Source organism: Triturus cristatus, chromosome 2_2 (assembly GCF_964204655.1).
Source record: "Triturus cristatus chromosome 2_2, aTriCri1.1, whole genome shotgun sequence".
Taxonomy (NCBI): domain Eukaryota; kingdom Metazoa; phylum Chordata; class Amphibia; order Caudata; family Salamandridae; genus Triturus; species Triturus cristatus.
Window position 1 is genome coordinate 873595708 of NC_140582.1, and position 21734 is coordinate 873617441.

At 44.2% G+C, this 21734-nt stretch overlaps 1 protein-coding gene across 3 annotated transcripts in view; it reads left to right on the forward strand.

Annotated features, from left to right (window-relative positions):
- Positions 1 to 21734, forward strand: part of ARAP2 (ArfGAP with RhoGAP domain, ankyrin repeat and PH domain 2) — a 1345662-nt gene that overhangs the window by 927092 nt on the left and 396836 nt on the right. For all 3 annotated transcript variants that reach the window (XM_085642300.1, XM_085642298.1, XM_085642299.1), the window contains exon 22: positions 9341 to 9446. In XM_085642300.1, coding sequence (XP_085498426.1) covers positions 9341 to 9446 — 106 coding nt within the window. The remainder of the gene's footprint in view (positions 1 to 9340; positions 9447 to 21734) is intronic.

Sequence of the window (21734 nt, forward strand, 5' to 3'; positions counted from 1 at the left end):
GCCTGTCTGGCCTTCAATTCATGCTTTTTAGGCTTCTCTCATGGGCCAATTGCTCCAAAGAACTTATTTCTTCCAAGGCCAGGTTCTTTTCCTTCAGGGCCAGATTCTATTAGTACATTTTTAACTAGACCATCTGCAACCTAAACTCCCATTCGGCCTTCCTGTCCACCAGTTCCTCTGGGATTTTAGGTACTTTCTCCAGCAGGCCTAACTAGGTCCCTGTAGCTGGCCCACGATCCATCGTGGGTCAACCTGAACTTGTCACTTTGTCCCGGTCCGGCATGCGAAGATATCCACTGTTGGTGCCATGTGCTTTTTGGCACTCTTTTCACAGAAATATTTAAACCTGCATATTTTCTGTTTTACTTATAGGAGTTTTGTTGTTTTGGCCTTGTTTTGTTTATTAAAATGTACGCTAATTTTCAAACATTTTGAGTGGGAATTCTCTTGTGTTGTGTTTTCATGCTATTATGGTTTGAAGTGTTCCACAAATACATTACATCTTGCCACTAAGTTAAGCCTGACTGCTCTGTGCCAAGGTATCAGAGGGTTGAGCACAGATTAATTTAGGATTTGTTGTGACTCATCCTTGTAACAATATCTCCAGTTCTACTGATTGTATTGTTGCCATTTTGGTCTTGTTTTATTTATGGAAATTGCTCTACATTTCTATTCTGATATGGGATACCATCATCATCATCATCATCAAAAACTTTTATTACAATCACCAAAGTACACAGTACAAGTATAAAAGCAGGGGTATAAAACATTTGGAAATAAATATATTAAATAAAATAAATGTGCAAAAGGGCAAAATACAAAATACAACAACTCCTATGAGGATAAAGAGCTTCATACAGGTAGTTTTCCACGCCTGATTCACAATGCCTACCAGAATCTAGAGAGGCCGAAGACCACAGATCTCCGGGTGTCAATACACAAAGTTCTTATCACCTCAAGATAGTAGCCCGGACCAACGAGTCTAAACAATGAGATATATTTATGGTGTGTTTTCACTGTGTTTCTGTTTGAGGTGTTGCACAATACATTTCACATTGCCTCTGAACTAAGCCGGACTGCTCTGTGCGTAGTTACCAGGGGTTTGAGCACAGGTTAATATAGGTTTGACTTGTGTCCCACCCGGATAAGGATAGCGTTTGCTGTTTGACCAAGGCTTATACCGGGGTTAACCAACAACTCTATTTCTTAGAAAAGGTTTCTTGTTCTTCAATGTTAGGACCATGAAGCAAGTCACGTATATGTTACAGAAATCTATCACATACTTTTTATTGATATATAAGTTTTATTTGTTTCGCAAAACCCTCAAAGAACCTGAATTCCAGAGACATATTTTTGTGTTTAGAAAACCTCTAACACTAAACTCTTGTACTATAAAAAAAAGAGTACACGGAGGAGCAGCTGTCCCCGTGGCTGGTAGCTAACTGGCCCGTGTTGTTGTGCTGCACCCCCTGATCGGATCAGCCGAGTAGCCCGAGACCTCAGGCCTACCCGTGGATGCAGAGTACCTGTGGTGCTGAGCCGAGACACGTGGCCTATTGCTCCTGAGCCAAACGGTGTCTGTGCATGAACCTGATCGGGCCGTGATCCAGCCTGGCACCAGCATCTTTTGATGCAGGCCTGGGCTGTGAGCACGGGACATTGGGAGATTTGTCCTTGTGTGGCCCTCCGTGCCGCCCATGAATTGGCATTGATCCGCTGACTCACAGTAGGTGCACAATGCATTCCTGTTGCTAGCACCAGCTGTGTCTTGCGGTGGTGGAATCATTGGCCTGCCGCTGCCCCAGCATGTGAAGTAAATCTAAGGCTCAAACTCTGACCCCCTTGGTCATAGTGTCTTCATGCAATCCCTCTGATTTACCCCTTTGGAATACTGTGATATTAGAAGTGGAGCACAGCAGGCACATCCGGTGGCTCAGCAGGGAAGGCAGTCAGAGCACCGACTGTGATTCAGTGGCCCCCAGCTCTATCTTCCGAGCAGAAGAGCGACGGAGGAGTTCTCAGTCTGCTGCCAAAACATGCCGACACAGCAGGGACCGGACCTATCGGTGACCGGAACGGTCATGCGGTGTGTAGGGGACTGGTGGTAGGTCAGTAAAGCTTGTACTCAACAAAGGAGTCTGCATGTTGCATGTTTTCCTGATCACCTGCTTTTTTAGCCGATCCTCTGAACTCGCATATGCTCGCCTGCCTCGTCTGCCTGCCTCGTTTGTTCACCTGCCTGCTTCGTTGTCAGCTAGCAAGCTTCTGGTAAAGAAAAGGCAAATGGCCAAGGAAAGACTGGGTGATTCAAATGGGACAACTTTCATCGAGCCAGGACTAGTCTTGGGTATAATAGCTATTCATTTGTGCACCAACTCTGCCCTACTGTCTTGGGATCACCCTGGTGGGACTCCAAGTCCCAGGGTGGAACTGTCCCTTGCAGTCACAGCTGCCGAGAGGGCAAGGCATGGCCAATGCGCTTAAAGCACTGCCTCAACCCCCGCAACGCTCTTCATTTGTGCCGCAACTCTGCCTACTTCCTTGGGTTCACTCTGGTGGGACTCTGAGTCCCAGGATGCAATGGTTACTCGCAGTCCAGCTGCCGAGGAGGGAGGCCTGGCCAACGTGCTTAAAGCGCTGCCTCAACCCTGCGATGTAGCCCGGGCCAAAGGTGGGCCCGTCCGCGCCCATGAGCAACTAGGTAGAGGCTGGGCAGGGCCACCCCTTGCTTACGGTCAGTTTATAATCTTTTTCCTTTTTCCGATCTTGCTGTTTGCTGATTTGTCTCTTAACCTCGATACTATTTCCTAAATCTGACTATAGAGTACGTACTGGATGAAATCTTACCGGTCCTGCTCCATTGTTGGCTCCATTACTGTGTGAACATTGCTACTGAATGATCAATTAATTTCCCGTTTAGGGTGACACTAGGTGAGGTTTGTTATGGGAAAGCGAAAAGCAGTGGATAAACCAGCATGGGCTGAAGGTGTGAGCAAGGCACCTAAACACTCTGCAGAAAAAGGTACCTGAAGTGAAATTGATTAACTGATAGAAGAGGTGGAAGGTCTGTTGGCTACTAAGTAACCTGATTATAACAAGGGAAAAAAAAGGAAAGGGGTGGCCCCAAAGGAGTATTGGCTTATATTTTGGGAAAGCAAAAGTGTCTGTAGCTCAGGGGGTTATGGAAAAAAATCAGTGACAATCCAACTTCTCATCTGGAGCTCCCAGTTATCGCCTCTGCCCTGTCACCAACTCAGGCACCACTTATGAAGCAAGCACACAGTGCACCAACTGCGGTAGTGAATGTTGATTGCACAAACAGATTTTCCGTTTTGGCGGATCTGCCAATAGAACCAGGTTCCAACCAACCATGTTACCTTCCCCGCCGCTGATTGATTAGATTGAGGCAGAGACCCCTACCCAAAATCACTTGTTAAGGGAAGAAATTAAAAGCCTGAGGGGGATGTTGGAAAAGCTTTCTAAGGTCCTATCAGAGAAAATGGATAAGCTAGTTGGCTTAGTCACCAATATGACTAATTCTGTTAAAGTAAGGAAACAGAACTAGCTGATATATCAGCTAATCAACAGGTCCTCCGCATTGAGTCACACTGTAGAAGAATAACAAATACTCACCCCAAGACTCTATATTTGAGGACACCAAACCCATTATGTAACAAAAGGGTAATAGGGGATTTCCAGGGTGATATCTCTAAGCCAACCAGGAATGCCCACTCTGACAGACATAGATTGTCAAATACTTCTCATTGTGCCTTACGAAATCCCATAACCAAAATAGTACTGAGTAATGAAATCACTCATACTACTAGGCCTCCTGATATCTATTTAATAAATGTGCCTAAAATCTCGAAAGGTCTGCTCGAATCATCTGACTCTAGGATCAATTAGGTGGTCCACTGGCTGAGATATGTGAGAGGTTGTAGGTCGATCATCAGAGAAGACATTCTACAAGCAACACATATCTGTTCGAACCAGAGTCCCTGCAACAGTATAGGCCTCAGGCTAAAATCTAGTTTTCTAGCCGATGAATTGATATCAATGGAGTTGGGATTTAGGGCGCAGAACAGATCGCAAATCTATCTCAAGTATAATATCCTCCACAGCTATTCAGTACCTTCACCTTTAACATCACGTGGAAGTGTATAGCGTCCAAATATAATGATGCCAGCAATAGAATCTTCCAACCTTTCACAAATTGACTGACGTGGAGTACATCAAGGGGGTGGTGAGTGTAGAGTGGCAACCATAGGTAGTATCGCAATACACATACACATAAGTAAGCCTACCATGATAGGGAAGTCCTATAGAGGTCTAAAATCTTCAAATATAAGTAAGTCAAACATGGCAGGGGGTACAAATAGTTAGACAAATAGGAGTTATCCCCAAGGCAACTCTGTTGAACTTACTGGGCATCCACCTACTACAGGGCTGAATGGAGAAGATAATGAGGAAAGGGGTGTGTCTATTAGTCTCATATCATGGAACATTTTAGGCATTAGCGCCAAGCTTTCCGACCCTAAATGGGGCGCATTCATAGATCAACACATCATTGTTCCTTCATGGATAGTTATTGTAATCACATCTGTATGAGTATTCATTATTAAGAACACAGTATTCATTCAATTCAAATGTCCTCTTGGAGGACTTACATGAATGGACTGGCGTTTCGAATACCTGTTGCAGAACACATGCTGGGTAGCTTACTATAGACTCCTGGAAGGATTGATCCATGACGGCTTACCAATACAACATACTCAGAATCTGGAAAACGACTTAATAATTTGAAAACAGCACAGTGATTTTGTTTCCATGGGGACCTAATTTCGGAACTAGGAGTGTGAACTTGATTAGGAACATTTTTGGAAGAGCGAAATAGCTCCACTGTACACCTATGGGCATTTATGACTACTAAAACAACGCCATAAGAGCACTAGGATCTAGACTAATGGACCGCCTTGAAAAACTCCTAAAAAGACGAAACACATGTTGGCTGATCTTTTGCTGGAAGTTTCCTTGAACAGAATAAACCAATAGTGAAAATTAATTGGATTATACTATTGGCGTCAGTGGAAAAAGTATCTGTTTGTTCCTCCAAGTGGACGGTTGAATTGAATGAATACTGTGTTCTTATTAAGGTATACCCATTACAGATGTGATTACAATAACTATCCATGAGGGTGCTGACGTTTTAGGTCCATAAATGTTGACTTAGTTTACATTAGGTTTCCAATGTATAGGGGCCACCTCTCGTAGTAGGGTACAAGAACTACGTAAGCACCTCTGCATATATACGATTCTAATGTACGTTGTTCTCATTGACAATTTGTTATACTTAAATCTCTGTACGAGGTGCAGTAATTTTCCCATTTGGGTCCACTTCTACCGCCTCTATTTCACATCATTGTTTCTCCACAGGAGACTTGGGTAGTGAACCCAGCATTTGGGAGTAGGTTCTGTAATTATTCCGTGAATGCGGTCCCATCTACTTCTGGTAGAGCCTCAGGGGGTCTGATAATAGGGCTAAGGTTGGATCTTTTCCAAGAACCAAGCTGATTCCATGTGTTTAAAATTAACTGTAAAAATGTTACAGGGGGCGAGACAACTATTTATAGGAAACATGTACATTAGGTCAGTCCCCCACTAACTCGCTATCCCCAACAGTTGGTTACCTTAAGGATATAATGTTCCAATTTAATCTGAGTATACTAAAACTAATTGCAGGTGATTGTAACATCACTCTTTTACAAGGTGGGCTGAATATGGTAGGTGCCATAGAACTGGATGAGGTAGCACTAGGAGGAGAAATCAGGGACCAAGTGGTACTGAAGCAGATGGCTGTCGCCTCACAACTAGAAGTGGTTCTCTAATTTGGCCTAAAAATTGCCAGCGACAAAACCCGCTCAGATTGCCACCCCCTGCCCGGCTTTCAAAAGAGGCACTTCAACTAGTCATATTGACTATAAATGTATTGGCCAGGTACTTTGGCCAGTGTTGGGGGATATGGCCATTATTCCAAGGCCAGATAGTGATCATCAGGCGCTATTTGCCAGTTTCAGTCGTATGGTATTCACGAGTAAAATTCTGGCGTCTCAAACCTTCTCAAGTGCTCTTGAGAAAGTCAATAATAGGCGCAATGTACAGTGGGCATAAGTAGCATCTAACATGGTGTTCCAGAGGCAGATTTACGAGGCCCTTAAACATGCACTCTCTGCATACTATGTGGTCAACACTGCACAAGTCCAGTGCGACTTTGTTACTGTACACTGCCAATTCCTGGACTTTATAAATATTTCTTCCTAAAAGTAGGAAGCAAAGGTGGCACCCTAAAGAAAAGATTGCCTTGGTTTAATAAGAATTGTAAAGGGAAGAAAAAGGCTTTGTTAGACACTTTAAAAATAGGCAACAAACAAGAGATAGCTTTGGTCAGGAGGAATTATAAGTTTGCTTTGTTGGCAGCTAAAAGGAGCTGGGAGTGGGGTCAATGGGCAAACCTTACAGAGGCACTTGATAAAACAGACTCTAGGTTGTTTTGAAAACTAGTTGCAGAAGGTACATGCACTATTGATGACCACTTGGAGGCTTTAGTGCAGCCAGATAAATGGGTAACCCACTTTGAAATTATATAGGAAGCAGGCACAAGATGGACAGATAGAAGGGCCATATGAATTGGTAGATGACTCTATAGCCACTGAATTCGGTACCCATGTATTAAGTGAGGTATTAAGCAAGGCCTGTTCATCTGGGAAGTCTCCCTATTTTTCCCTTTGCAAACTCAGAACGCCCTTAGACAAATCAAAAACACTAAGGCACAAGGCCTGGATGGTATTCCCGAGGTCTGGGCCCCTTATCTTAACCAAATCAGTAATGCCATTATAGATTTTAGTAAAATTCCACCATCATGGCAGGGCGCCACCATTGTTCCACTTTATAAAAAAGGGGGTAAGAACAAACCATCAAATTTTAGGCCTATCAGCTTACTGGACACAAGCCACAATATATTTTGTAGACAGGCGCTAGCTAGGCTTCATATATGGTTTGCTGACAACCACACCCTTGAAGATGCCCAGGCAGAGTTCCGGAAAAAAACATGCAACATAGATCAGGCCTTCCATTTTAATGTGCTGTGTTGGAAGTATATAATTTTCAAGAAAGAACATTTATATGTTGCTTTTATTGACCTTTGATCAGCCTTCGATTTAGTCCCCAGGAATCTGCTATGGAGTGTGTTGGGAAGGTACGGGATGCCTAAGGATCTACTTTGAATTCTTAGAGTATTACATACTAATACTTATGCACAAGTATGGTGGAACATCATCGGCGATCTCACAGACAAAATTCTTGAGAAAAGGGGCGTTAAACAGAGCTGTGTGCTTGCCTCAACCGTATTCAGTTCGTTCAATAATGGTGCTGTGAACTGGGTCTCTGAAATTGAACATGACACCCCAAAACTCGCTGGTACACCGGTTCTGATTTTAATGTTCGCAGATGACACCTTACTTATCTTCAGAATCCCGATGGGCCTTCAGAAGAAACGGAACTCATTTGCAGCCCTCTGTAAAAGTAAAGGCCTAGAAATAAACCCAGATAAATCTAAATTCATGAGAATTAAACCCCATAGAACCTTCAGAGGCACAATTAGAATAGAAGTTGCATTGATAGAACAGACAACTCAATTTTACTATCTGGGTATTAGAATGTCTGACTCTCTAAAATGGGGGAAGCTAATTGACAAAATCAGGGGCGGCCTCTATCAGCGTGCACTTTTAATCAGTAGGAAACACAAGTTGACTGCAGGTGGGGCTGTGTCACCGGCCATAAAAATCTATTTAGCTACAGCAGCTTCGGCTGCTCTGTATGGAGCAGAGACTTGGGAGTACACAGATGCATCTATATTAATCATCGAGGAGAATCCATTTATTAAAGGCCTAATCAATCTTCCGAAAAGCGCTAAGCTGCTTTGATTTGACCTAGACCTCAATCCCATCCATTTGGTATCCTCTTTAAAACCACTACTATATTGGGTGAGGATATGGACCACCCTGGAATCAACCATATACACAGAGGCACTTAGGGATCTGATGAACAGCGACATGACCATTCATCCCCCCGTGGTTAAAACATGTTAGGAAGCAGCTCAAATCACTTAATTTAGCTAATTTGTGGGATATATTGGACAAAGTTATCAAAGGTGATACGCTGCTATTAACCAAAACGTACTGGGAACGTGACCTGACCAGAATCTGGGTTGAGCATAGGGAGTGCTCAAATACAGGGCAATTTCTACTTCATAAATGCTTGCCTAGCTTCGAGCCGTACATGAACATGATATATCCAACAGGGTTGAAACTAGTGTATATACAGTTCTCACTTGGTATCTTACCCCTAAGAAACTTTACATCGAGATGGTGTAAAATGGATGGTATTCTGGATAGTTCCCTCTTCTGTCCGCTCCTAAAGGAAACAGAGGTTCACTTCTTGGTATTTTGCCCTAGATACTCCATCCTATGGAAAAAAATGGTTTCTAGCATGGTGCAAACTTAAAGGTGTAAGGCACAATTGAGAGGCAATGCACATTCTGAAAAGTGACACGAATTAACCTTAAGTTTTTGCTGTTGCTCGCTTTTTATGGGGGGCCTGGAGAATATGAATGAAACGTTTAACATCTGCGAACTTGTGACAATCTTGCTGCTATGTAAATATGAGCTATGGTCTATTGAATCACCATCAGACAAAATGTGCCCCATGAATTGTTTTTAAGCTGATTTGAATGTGATATATATATATATATATATATATATATATATATATATATATATATATATATATATATTATTTTTATTACATTTTAATATTTTGTAGGATATCTACTGCTGTTGACTAGTGTGAGATGGGAGAATATTGTTGTTGATGAAACCAGATAGGGTAGACTGAGCCACTCAACAAGGCGGACCACATAATGGCATGAGATTAGGTCACTATGGAAGTTTATGTTGCTATTGGTAATTGTGTTCCCTTACCATCATGCCCATGGATTTAATGTTATTAGAATCATTTTTATGTTTTTTTCTATCATGATGTATTTGATGCAATTGCACATTAATGGTCTCTTGACCGAAATAAAGTATTTACTACTACTGTAAAAAGTTCAGTGCTTGCATTTATGTTCTACTAATTTATTAGCAAAATAGTCTAATATCCATAAATACTTATTTGATGGACAGTTGTGCATTAGACCATGGAGCTTTTATTGTGAATACATTTGATAATATCATCTGTTTTTTCATTGTATGTGCACTTATAATTCTTATTAATTTCTTGGCAGATATACAAGATGAAAAAGGTCGTGTAGAAAAGTATAGAAACTTTATCCAGTCCCTTTCTCCGGTTAACAGGGCAACATTGGCAGCCCTAATTGAACACCTATACAGGTCAGAAAACAAAGCATTTGCAGATTTGAGGCATTGATTAATATGATGTACAATCTTATTTTGTTTAGTATGATTTGGTGAATGAGATTAATTATTTTTATTTCAACAGTTTTACAGTACTATTTTTAAAAGGTGGGCTAACAAAAGTATGTGTCGTGTTGGCCATACTTGAATTTGCCGCATTTTATTTTAGAAATGGTTAAAGTTGGAAGCTGTATTTTAATGTGTTCAAAATGTTAATAGAGCATAAAAAATGCATTCATTGGTGAATTATGCTGCTAAAATTAGGCATTGTGCAATAGTGTGCAAGTCAGATGGCAAAGTATTCACATGCCAGTGTTGCAGCCAGACATGCTAAGGACACCCACAGTAAGCTCAGCGCCCACACTGCAATGCTCTAATCCATTGTGGGGCTGTACAGGGGAAGGTCCTCTGCAGTCAAGTAAGCCACTGTTTGGGGAGCACCCAGTCATTGGAGCTCACAATTGCAGTGTGCTGCCGTTCCTCCTGGCAAGCACATGGGCCAGCAACAGCTCTGCACAGTCTTGCCTATAGCACTTGGCCCGCACCTCCAGTTAGGCCCACCAGGCTACCAGCAGGCAGAGGTCCTCAGCTTATGCCACCCAGAGAATGGCTGCAGCAAAGTCAGGGAGAATCCCTCTGCCCCCTGAGGCAGCCAGGCAAGCAAGAGAGACAGTCATGCCTCCGATGACCACATGGACCAGCAGCAGCTCAAGCAGACCAGCCCAAGCACTAGGCCCTGCATATTCAATCAGGCCCGCTGGGCTCCCAGCAGGCAGGGGTCCTCAATTTATGCCACCCCTGGGAGGTACTCTAAGAAGTCAGAAAGTGTCTTTCTGTCCCTGGAGGCAGCTGGGCGAGCAAGAGGGGGCAGCAATGCCAGACTCCGCAGCTGCTGCATCACCTTGAACAGTACCACAGGCCCATGCTCCCAGTTCTTCCCACTTGTGGGTTCTTAATTCAGTGACAGAAGCATCGGCACTGTTCTGCACACCACCCATGTAGCATCACCTCAACACTGGACCTGTCCACTTTGGCCATTTCACCAAGGTGGGGCCACTTTCTGACAGTGTCACAGCCACATTGGCCCACTTGCCCCAGCAGGCGGTCTTCAGTGAGTTTGCCTCAGCCAAAAGTCGGCCGTATCTTATCATTGGAGGGGCATCACTTGGGACCCTTCATCCCCTCAACGCTGCCTCCGCTTGGTCTCCTGGATCAGGCTCCGCGCCCCTGTGGTAAGGCCATCAGCGCCGTAACCCACACCACTTCTTTCAAGATGGTGGCTACAGAAAAGCAAGACCTCTATTCAGAGCCTGCATTTTTCAGCTGAGGCCAGTGCTCTGCCATCCTGCAAACCACCCTCACCACATAGAGGGATTAGAGCTGGTGTCCACGCCCCCCATTCCGTATGGCAGCCAAGCCAGTCTCTGTAAGGTGGATGGGAATCGAATCCTCGCAGGGGCCTGGAGAGGCTGAGACTCATGTCCTACTCCATTGAGAGTCAGCCATGCCCCCCTAAAAATTGTTTCTATTTGATATTCTGATATTTTAACCAAATGTCTTTTTTGCTTTTATCACTGGTGATCCACAATGCAGTAGGTTCCTTTCAATATTTTAAAATCTTTTGTATGTACATTTGATTTGATAACTAATATTTATTTGATCCTCCAACTAAGGATGCTGCAGGTTGAGTAGATTATGTTGAGTATGAATTTCAATACATCAGAAAATACTATTCGTTGTTTATTTTTTTTATTATTATAAATATCAATTTTACCTAGCTAAATAGGAGGCTACATAATGCTCTTAGGTAAGCTCAGTTTACTTTCCTGTTGTCAGGACAATCCACATTCACACTAGGTAATAATTTACAAAACCTCTGTTCATACCACCTACCACAACTTTGATGTTAAATATGATGACCTCACTCACTCAATCACTCAATCAACTGAGGCTTACACCAGCTGAAAGTACTTCTGTTTTTATAAAAATATCTGAAGCTGCTTGGGCATTACCAACTGACAGAAGACCTGGCCTTACAGTTTTGTGCGCTACAGATACTGAATCTCTGGAAATCCTGTTAATATTTGTTTTACTCACCACTGAGGTTCAGTGTTTGAGCTCAGTTGGTCCTTTATTTGTATGAATATTCCCATCTTTACCTGACTTCACGCTATGTCTTGAGAGGGATACTTACTGTCCTTTCCTCTCCCAATTAGATCAACTTGGTGTAAATTGCAAGAATGATGATGGTATCCAGACCTACACTTGCGACTTGCATCTGGGTCCTAATTACACAGTAATTGGACAAGAAATTCAGTATGCACGTGACGGGGAAGAGGAGTGGTTCTCCATCTAGTATTTTGGAACAATCTCCAGAAAGCAAATGCTAAGGGATTGATGCCTTTCAGAATACAGCCAACATGGTCAAAAGCTTATCTTAAACTGAATCATGGCTGATTCTGAAACACGTGTATCAAATTATATTGAAAGAAATGTAGGCATCCTCCAGCCTGTTGATTAGCTGATTAAGTTTTGCACTTAGCCTACCGAAGCATCTAAATGCTGGTGAAGTGAATCAATATCCCTGTATCTTTCATCTATTTCATTGTAGCAGTATTCCTTGCATTCCTCATTTAATTTGTACTTGTCCATTTTAAATACGTGTTCAGCAGTTGGTGTAGCAGGTGAAAGAGTGTCATCTACCTGTTGCTTCTATGTAGATGGTACTAAATCATGCTCATCCATTACTTAATCAATCAATCAATCAGGTTTCTTGTAAAGCACAAACTACTCACCCGTTAAGGTCTCAAGGCACTGAGTGTGGGAGCAGTGTCTGTGGTTCAGGCAAAAGCCAGGTCTTGAGGGCCTTTCCTGAATTGAGGCAGAGACACTGTTTGCCTGAGATATAGAGGCAGGGAGTTCTAGGTCTTCTCAGCAAGGTAGGAGAAGGATCTTCCTCCAGCCGTGGTCTTGCAGATCCATGGGATGGTGGCCAGGGGTAGTTGGGCAGAGTGGAGATATCTGGTGGGTATTTGGAGGGAGAGGCAGTGGTTGAGGTATGCAGGTCCGGCGTTGTCGAGGGCTTTGTAGGGATGCGAGAATAGCTTGAATGTAATTCTATTGTTGATCGGGAGCCAGTTGCGGGGTCCCAGGTGACCGGTGATCTGGTGGGGGATGTTCAGGATGAGTCTGTCGGAGATGTTTCGGATGTTCTGCAGTTTCTGTGGGAGTTTTTGAGTGGTGCTGACAGAGAGTGTGTTGCCGTAGTCCATTCTCCTGCTGACTAACGCATGGGTGACGATTTCCTGGACTCTGTGGGGATCCACTTAAAAATCTACCAAAGTAGTCAGAGCGCGTGAAAGCAGGAGGATGAGACAATGTTCATTTGGTGGCTCAGTGAGAGTGAGGAGTCCAGGAAGATGCCGACGTTTTGTGCGTGGTCCGTGGGTGTGGGGGAGTTCTGAATGCTGCTGGCCACTAGGAGTCATCCCATGGAGAGTGGGGTGGAGCCCAGGATGAGGACTTCGATCTTGTCTGAGTTGAGCTTGAGGCAGCTGTCCTTCATCCAGGTGGTGACTGCCTTTTCCCGTTGTGGAAGTTACTCTTGGCGGCCATGGTTTTATCTGTGAGGGAGAGAATTGCGATTCTCCTATTACCATGACTAGAGAATCTGAATTTCATAAAAGACACGGAAGCTGAGATTATGCATAATCTTTTAATGCAAGTTAACGTAGCACTGTTAATGAATAGGCATATAAAGACTGTAAGAGTAGTCATGCCAGGGGTGGGAAGAGTGGGATAATGTCAGCCTCCATGTCTTTATTGAAATCCAGATTCTCTAGTCATGGTAATAGGCGAATCGCAATTTCATTACAAGAACGGAGGCTACATTATGCATGTTGGTAGCTTTGTAAGACTACATCAGACATATATGCTGGATAGACTTGCAGTAGTGTCGTGCAAATGTGCTAGCATTCGACCAGTCGGCCACTTAGAGAATGTCATCCAACTTACCTCCAGACCAGAGAGATTTACTGGCCATTGCTCCTCCAAGAGAATGAGCTTGAAATTGTCTTAAGTCAATACCTGCTAAATTCATGACAGTTTTTACCCATCTAGCAATGGATGTTGAGTTTATACTTTTGTGGGGATTAACAAAGGAAATTAGTAATTGGTTCACACCCGGAGGATGAAGACCAGACATTCTCTGATCATACTCTCTCATACAATTAATTACACAAAGTTTGGGGCAGAGGTCAAACCGTGGGTAGAATATTAAATCAGACATAGTTTTTGTTCTTCCAAAAATCTTGAATTTAACACCACACATGTTATAGGATCTATTTGAAACCTCTAAAGCTTTGACATCGGAGACTCTTCGACAGGAAATTAGGCATAGCAGAGTTGCAAGCTTAATAGAAAGATCTTTTCTACTCAGGAGAGTATTATCCGGCCAGTTAGTGAAAAGATCTTGAATCAGATTAACGTCCCAGAGAGTCTGCTTTTAATTACTCTGCAAACAATTACATTTTTACCTACCGTTTTCCCGTTGACAAGTATGTGACCAGCAGAGATTGCTGATCTATAGCAATTGATAGTTCTAAAGCTGAGGCCCCTATCAAATTGTTCAACAAGAAAGTTTACTATGTCAACAATAGGCGCCTCCAAGGAATCCAGGTACTTTCCAGGCACCAACGAACCCACCTTCTCTAAATGTTGTTGTATCTGTAGTGAGTGCCAGGGGCCCAAGACTCTCTGAGGAGAGTTGCAGCTGTTGACGAAAGCCCTGAGATTTTCTCGGCTCTCCTGACACTCTCCAAGCAAGAAGGTTTAAACTCCTTGTCTGAATTACGGGGTGACTTCCTCCATCTATGTCTCTTAGGAGATGCTCTAGGGTAGGGATTAAGAAGGGGGGGTTGAATGCTAGTTCCAGAGTGGTGGGGAACCAGGCTTGAGATGGCCAGAAGGGATTTATTAGAACAAGGGAGCACTGGTCTTGTCTCACTTTCTGTAAAACCCTTTGGATCATGACAAAGGGAGGAAAGGCGTAGGCATTGACTCCTTTCCAATACTGGAGAAAGGCGTTCACTGCCAGAGCACCCGGGTCGGGCATCGAGCTGAAATAATTTTTCAATTGAAATATTAGTCTGCTCGCGAATAGGTCTATTTCCAGGGGACCCCAGATCTTGTTCTGAGACCTGAACAAGGAAACGTAGAGTTTCCAGTCGCTGTAGTCTAACAGGAATCTGGAGTTCCAATCCGCGGAGATGTTCGTTTTCCCCGGGAGGTATTCCGCTTTGAGAGTGATTTTGTGTTCCAGACAGAACATCCAAAGTTTCTTTGCTAAATTCGAGAGGTCCGCAGATTTCGTACGTCCCAGGCGATTTATGTAGGCTACTGCGGACATGTTGTCCATCTTTAAGATAACTGACCTGCCGTGGAGAGAGTGTTTGAAGCTCATCAAGGCATAAAGAGCAGCTGTGTCAGTTCCAAGTCATTTATGTGGTGGGAGGATTCCTCTTGCGACAAGATACCACCGGTGTTCTGATCGAGAAGTCAGGCTCCCCAACCATGGAGACTCGCATCTGACTCTAAAACAAATTCTGGTTTTGAACCAAAGATCGCTTTGCCCTTCCAGGCGTCTAGATTCTTGAGTCACCAAGCTAGTTCCAATTGGGCTTCTTGATCCAGGGTAATCCGATCTTCGTATGAGAGACCAGATTTTAGGGCTCTCGCTTTTACCCTTTGGAGGGCCCGATAGATTAGGGGACATGGAAAGATTGCTTGAATAGAGGAGGAGAGGAGACCGAGTAGTCTGGCTAGCTCCCTCAGAGAAAGGTCTTGTTGTTTCGAGACATGACGTGTTTCCTTCTTGATTTTGGTGATCTTCTTGGAAGGGAGTAAGAGAAGACATCTGGAGGTATCTACAGTGAAGCCTAGAAACTCCCAAAAATCTGGAGATCCATTACCATCTTGAGATCTTGGGTTATTTGAGACAGGTCTTGCGACATTATAAGAATGTCGTCTAAGTAAATGGTCAGACGGATGCCTCTTTCTCTTAGGTGTGAGGCAATTGCTCTCATAACATTGGTAAAACACCAGGGGGCGGAGGAAAGGCCGAAGGGAAGAGCTTGGAATTGAAATAAGTGGTTTTTCCACAGGAATTGGAGAAAGGGTTGGTGGATTAGGGCCATAGGGATGGTGAAATAAGCACCCTTTAGGTCCAGTTTGACTAACCAGTCTCCCACTAAAAGGAGATCTCTCAGAAGATGGATCCCTTCCATCTTTAAGTGCCTGTAGACCAAATATTTGTTTAGTTCTCCTAGATTTATCACTGTACTCCAACCCTTGTCCTTTTTTTCTATGAGGAAGAGAGATCTTCCAGAGGGACTTCTATAATTGCTCCTTTCTAGAGCATGTAGGAGATTTCCACTTCTATTTTTTTTGTTGGTCTAGAGGGAGAGGAATCTCTCTCGGAAGAGAGGTTTGTGTAGGTGTTTCTGTAAAGTCTATCATGAATCCCTTGACAGTATTTAATACCCAAGGATCTTGTGTGATTAGTCTCCAATTCTGAAAAAAGAGTCTGAGTCTGCCTCCCACCTTTTGGGGGGGAAGAAGGAGCAGTAAGGGGGGGAGAGTTCTCACTTGGTAAGTTGCTGTTGATGGAGGTTCTGCGGGATCTGAAACCTCTGGTGCTTGTTCCTCTCCCTCTCTGGGGGTAGACTTGGGAGTTGTTTAACTGCTGAAAACCTCTTCCGAAACGACGTGGTCTTGGGAAGGGCCTTTAGTTAAATCGACCAGAAGAGAGGCCGCTTCTCCCGGCCCGGCCAAAAAGGTTAGGGTTGAAGACCTTCCGCATATTTTGTTGGGCCTTGTCCAAGGACGTAAAAGTTGAGACATATTTACCAAGAGATTTAATGAGGTCTTCTCCAAAGAGTAAGCCTCTGGGGTTTTGTGAAGTTTCTTTATCAGCCATGTCGAAGAGTTTAGGATAGATCTTTGTCAAAACAACCCTACGTCTTTCAGCGTTTAGGCTTGCGTTTGTGTTTCCAAGTAGTATTAATGTTCTCTGACTCCAGCCCCTGATTAGGTTTGTATTAAGAAGAGTACCATTGATGTGGCTTTTCTCTGCTGCGTTTATGATCCTGGCAAGGGGGCCCAAGACATCTAGGAGATAGTCTTGGCACCCCTTAAGGGACCTTTCCATCCCTTTTATTGGATCCCTTCCGAGTTTGAAGAGGAACTTTATGAGTTCTGGGTCCAAGTTTGGGGTGTGGCAGGTTTTATCTTCAATAGAAGGTCTGCAGCACTCGGCTCTAAGGATGTTCAGAGTATCACGCTCTAGGAGATTCCTCAACCACTTTTTAATAAACTTGGTCACGTGGTCTTGAGGCCACCACTCGGAGCTTCTAGGGTGCTTAAGGTTTAGGGGGGAAAACATTTCTTCTCCCAGAGTGTCGAAAATATTATTCTTTGAGGATGATGGCCTATCTTCAGGACTGTAAAGTTCTTGGTCGTCGTCGTCGTCATCTAGATCAAGAATGTACTCATCAGGCGTATCTGATGAATTGTCATCGTTAAATTCATTAGCTCCCGTATTGTCATGAGCACTCTGATATTTTATGCCGCTAGGGACACCCAGAAATTTTGTGCCGCCAAGGACATCCGAATATGTCGTGCCGCGAGGGATACCCAGGGAGTTCGAGGTGCGGCGACCTATGTTAATACTTGAGGTGCTAAGACCGCCCGGATTTGTTGAGGTGCTGGGACCTCCCATAGTGCTCTTAGGGGTTGCTTGCTCGATGTTTTTGGGTTTTCTTGAATCTTTTACCCCTCGCTTCAGTGATGTCATCATTGAGGATTTCTGTGACCTCGTCCTCTTCGCCTAAGAGCGACCTTTTAGAGGACATGACCTTTGTCAGGGTTTTCATCATGTAGGTCCTCATCTCTTTCTGTAGAATCTTTTTAAAGAATTCGTTATCTAAGTTAGCTGTGGGGGCAGTAGCGTCATCTGACTCTGAGTCAGACATGACGTAGGTCAGAGAGTCAAAAAGGTTAGAATTATAAGGAATTTGAAAGGGAGTAGTACGGTAGGTAGGAAATAGGGGTATTGCGGAGTGTATCTGCTTATTTGCCTGTTGGGGGAGTAAACTCAGTTAGGAGCTCGTTCACTTCCCTTTTTTTTATTTTTTTTATGCACAAATATGCTGAAAAATGGATAACTTGCAGTAAGGTTGGATGGCAGCAGCTGATTGTGGTTCCGAGGTTGGGTAACTGACGCTCACGTGAACGATCAACTGCCGACGTGTTGTCAAGGCAATGGGCTCAAGTGTGGTCATGTGAAGCAGCTGGAGAGAAGCGTTTATTGCGGGAAGGAGAGGCCCTTGGCAATGGTAGGACGCGAGGTTGCCGTTGGTAAGGCCCTTTTCTTTAACCTTGTACACAATGCGGGGCGCGATCAAGTCAGGGACCTGCATCGGAGTAGTAACGAGAAAACGTGGTTTGGAAGGGAGAGAAGGTCAGTCGCGCTGAGATATTAAGGCATGTGCAAATTAATCTTGTTTTTAGAAAATGTTGGAAATAAGTGATAAACGTTTTGGGTAAAGGCGGAATGGATACCTACCTCGGGGTTAGATAAAGAGGCAAGGGAGGGCTGACGAGTGAGCACAGAAGAAAGGTTGGGAAGGACACAAGGTGTAGAATAGGAAGAAAAGAAAAAGGGGGGGGGGATTTCCATAAATTGGAAATCGGTGTGGAGGCAGAGGGAATGGGGGAGGGTGAGATTAACCCATAAATGGAATACCATAAAAAGGCAACATTCAAACATTTAGGTAATAAAGTCAATAAAATGAACTTACCTGCTTGGAGCCGCATTTAAAAGAGGCAGATTTTTAATGGCTCATGCTTTTTATGTACTCCTAATGTTCTATTCTGGAACCTTTATTATTGTGATGTATGCGGCTGCTTGGAGACTGCATTAAGAGATTATACATAATCTGTAGCCTCCGTTCTTGTAATGAAATCAGCTGGGTGTTGTCAGCGTAAGAGACAATGTTGAGTCCTTGGCTTTGGACGATGGCTGCAAGCAGGGCAATGTAGATGTTGAACAGGGTGGGACTCAGGGAGGATCCCTGGGGCACTCCACAGCTTAATAAAGCAGTGGAAGTCTGACTATCTGTGTTTGGCAACTGAGGAAGGAGCAGATCCATTCTAGAGCTTTGTTGAGTATGTCGGCATCATGCAGTCTTGCACAGAGGGTGTGATAGGAGATGTTGCCGAAGGCAGCAGAGAGGTCCAGGAGGATGAGGGCTTACCATCTTCACTTGCTTCCTCCTGCTCTAATTCTGGATGATAACCTACACTCCTATATAGAGCTCTGCTGGTGACTATGTAAATCATGCAAGTCTTAAGTGTAAACTTGTAAGCTGTATCCCCTCTAAATGGGAACACTAGCAACCCAAGACACGTGTCAGCCTTGTTGGGATCCATCACTGAGTTGTAGCTTGAGTCTCAGTGGCAGAATGAGCTAAGGAGTCAAGCTATGCATTACACATGAGACTTAGAAGGCGTGTTTTGCTTGTCTTCACATTCAGAATGGATAGGTTTGGGCAGATTTGGTTGGGCTTTCCCTTTTGATGTAGGTCCAACATTGCATTCCATATGGTCGGCAACTATAATGGCACAGCTGATATTAATATCTCACCAATGGAATGTGTGCATAATAATAACAGGTGATTCCCTATGGATTGACCTATCTCAACTCATCACGTTTTTTTGTTCTTCATCGAGTGTTCAGAGATCTGCTATTTTAGGTTAACAGAGATTTCTATACTGCTGTTTTGTCATTTGTATATCCTCAGACCACTGTTGACATTTGAGTACTTTGAGGCTATACATTTGTAAGTATTTTGTAATAATCAATCAAGGATTTATAGAGTGCGGCAAATCACCTGTGAGGGTTTAAGGCACTGGTGTTGCTCACTGCTTCTTGGTGGGCTGTTCATTCAATCAGCCAGATCTTGAGCCCATTTTTGAATTGCTGGACTGAAGCGGCAGTCCTGAGGTGTAGGGGACATTTGTTCCAAGCTTCGGCTGCCAGGTGTGAGAAACCGCATCCTCAACTTTTGCTTTGGTGGATCCGAGGGGTGTCTGCAAGGAAGAGGGAGGTGAATCGTAGGTGTCTGGTCGGCTGGTGGAAGGTCATGTATTTGTTGATGTATGCTGGTCCTTCGTTGTGCGGGGCTTTCTATGCATGAGACAGCATGTTGAGCTGGCAACTCTTCTGGATCAGAAGCCAGTGTAGCTTCTTACTCTTCTTAATGCATGTTTTTATACAATTAGATTGTTGTAAATCCTTTATTTTTAACCAGACTATATAAAAGACACTACAACTTCAGCAAAAATATGCCCCGAAAATATTTCTAGAAAAACATTCACTTTAAAGAGTAACATTGTGGGAGATGGGGCCAACTGAGCTGCAAGATAGCCATGCATCATCATAGTTTAGGAGCAGCTTGATGCTCTGTATTGGCTCCCAACATGATGTGAGGCAGTCAGGCTCTTTACAGGCTGGTGGCGTGGCCTCCAGATAGTCCTGTCAATGTTGCGTGGTTATGTGAACTCCCTTTGAGCCCTTGTGTGGAGACAATGTGTGGCAATCCATCTAGAGACAAAATGGCAGTGGCCTGTACCAGCTGAGAGTGATGCAATCTAGCCTGGCCCACCAAGGAGGTTGAGGGAAAGGAAGAGTTGGCACAGTAGCTACTGAGTCCCTCACTGAAACTGGCAGTTAAAGAGGCTCCTGTACAAAGGGACTGGCTCAGGTAAGAGAAGCAGGTGGGCAGAGAAGATAGAGAACCAATGGTAAGCTGGTGCAGGTTTGGCCCTGACTTCTAGCCCTTGTTGAGAGCCCGAGGATATGAAAAAATACCCTTTTAATCTCTGAAAATGGTAATTAATGTGTGCACATTGAAAACTGAAAAACTTTTTTGGGGCCTATTATCAAGCTTCACAGAGACCCGGGATGGAGGCGGCAGAAATTATGGGGCCATTTTTTTCCAGGAGCAGACAGGCTTATCTCAGAGGCAGTGTGTAAAGCATTTGTGAACACATACAGGAACCCAGTGACAACATTACAGATGGACACCACACAAGTTGTAGTATAAAAATAAGTATTTTTATTTAGACTTAACACAAAACCACAAATGACCAAAATCCACAATACTGTACTTTAAAATTGGTAGAAAATAGCTTAGTTCTCTTAAGATGTAAAATGCGACACTTTGAGTTCAATGTACCTTAGGATGCATAACGCTATACAACGAAAGTGGTGCAGGGAAGTGATGCGTCTGTTCCTTACACGAAGGAACGGTAATGCGTCGGGTCCCTACTGATGTGTAGGGGATGCGTCAGTTCTTCTCTGCGAGGGGAGGTGATTCGTCGGTTTCTTACTGTGCTTTCGTGGCAATGCGACCCGCAAAGCCGTGATGCGATAAAGATCCGGTGTGATGAAACAAAGATGGCGTCTTCTTCTTGATGCGTCACGATGCGTGCACGCCCGATGGCCGTGTGGCGACTCAACGATTCTTCTGAGCGTCGACAGGCCCTGCAACACGCTTCCCGGTGATGCGGCGTCGATCCTCTTCTCCGGCAATGCAAGGCGCTTTGGCAACAATGCGACAACTGCAGCGGCGACACGCTTTCCTAGCGATGTGACGACAGCGGCTGCGACTGCTACACGCTTCTCCAATGATGCAGCGGCGTCTGGTGCGACGTCAATCCTCTTCTCCGGCAAGGCACTTTCGCATTGTGAAGCGACAGCGGCAGTTCGGCGACACGCTTCTTCGTGCGTCGCGCTTCCAGCTCCTTGTGACACTCAGTCACTCAGAAAGCCCAACACAACTGCAGGCACTTCCAAAGAACTCTTGAGGAGCTGGTGGGTGAAGTCTGTTGTCCCTGAGACTTCAGCAGGAGACACACTCTATCTCAAGCCCTTGGAGATCCTTCACAATTTGAATAAAGTACACACAAAGTTCCTTTCTCCTCTCTTTGGCAGTCAGGCAACCACTGCAGGCCAATCCCTCACGCTTAGGGATAGTCTCTCCTCAGTTTCTCTGGTTCCTCTCCTCAGCAAAGGTTTCTTCTTGTTTCCCAAAAGTGATCTAAAGTTCTGGGGTCTGCGTCCCCCTTTCTATACACAGTTTCCCTTTGTTCTCTGAAGGCAGAGAGGCCTTTGCCTAGTCCAAACCAGTTCTGGTCAGTCCT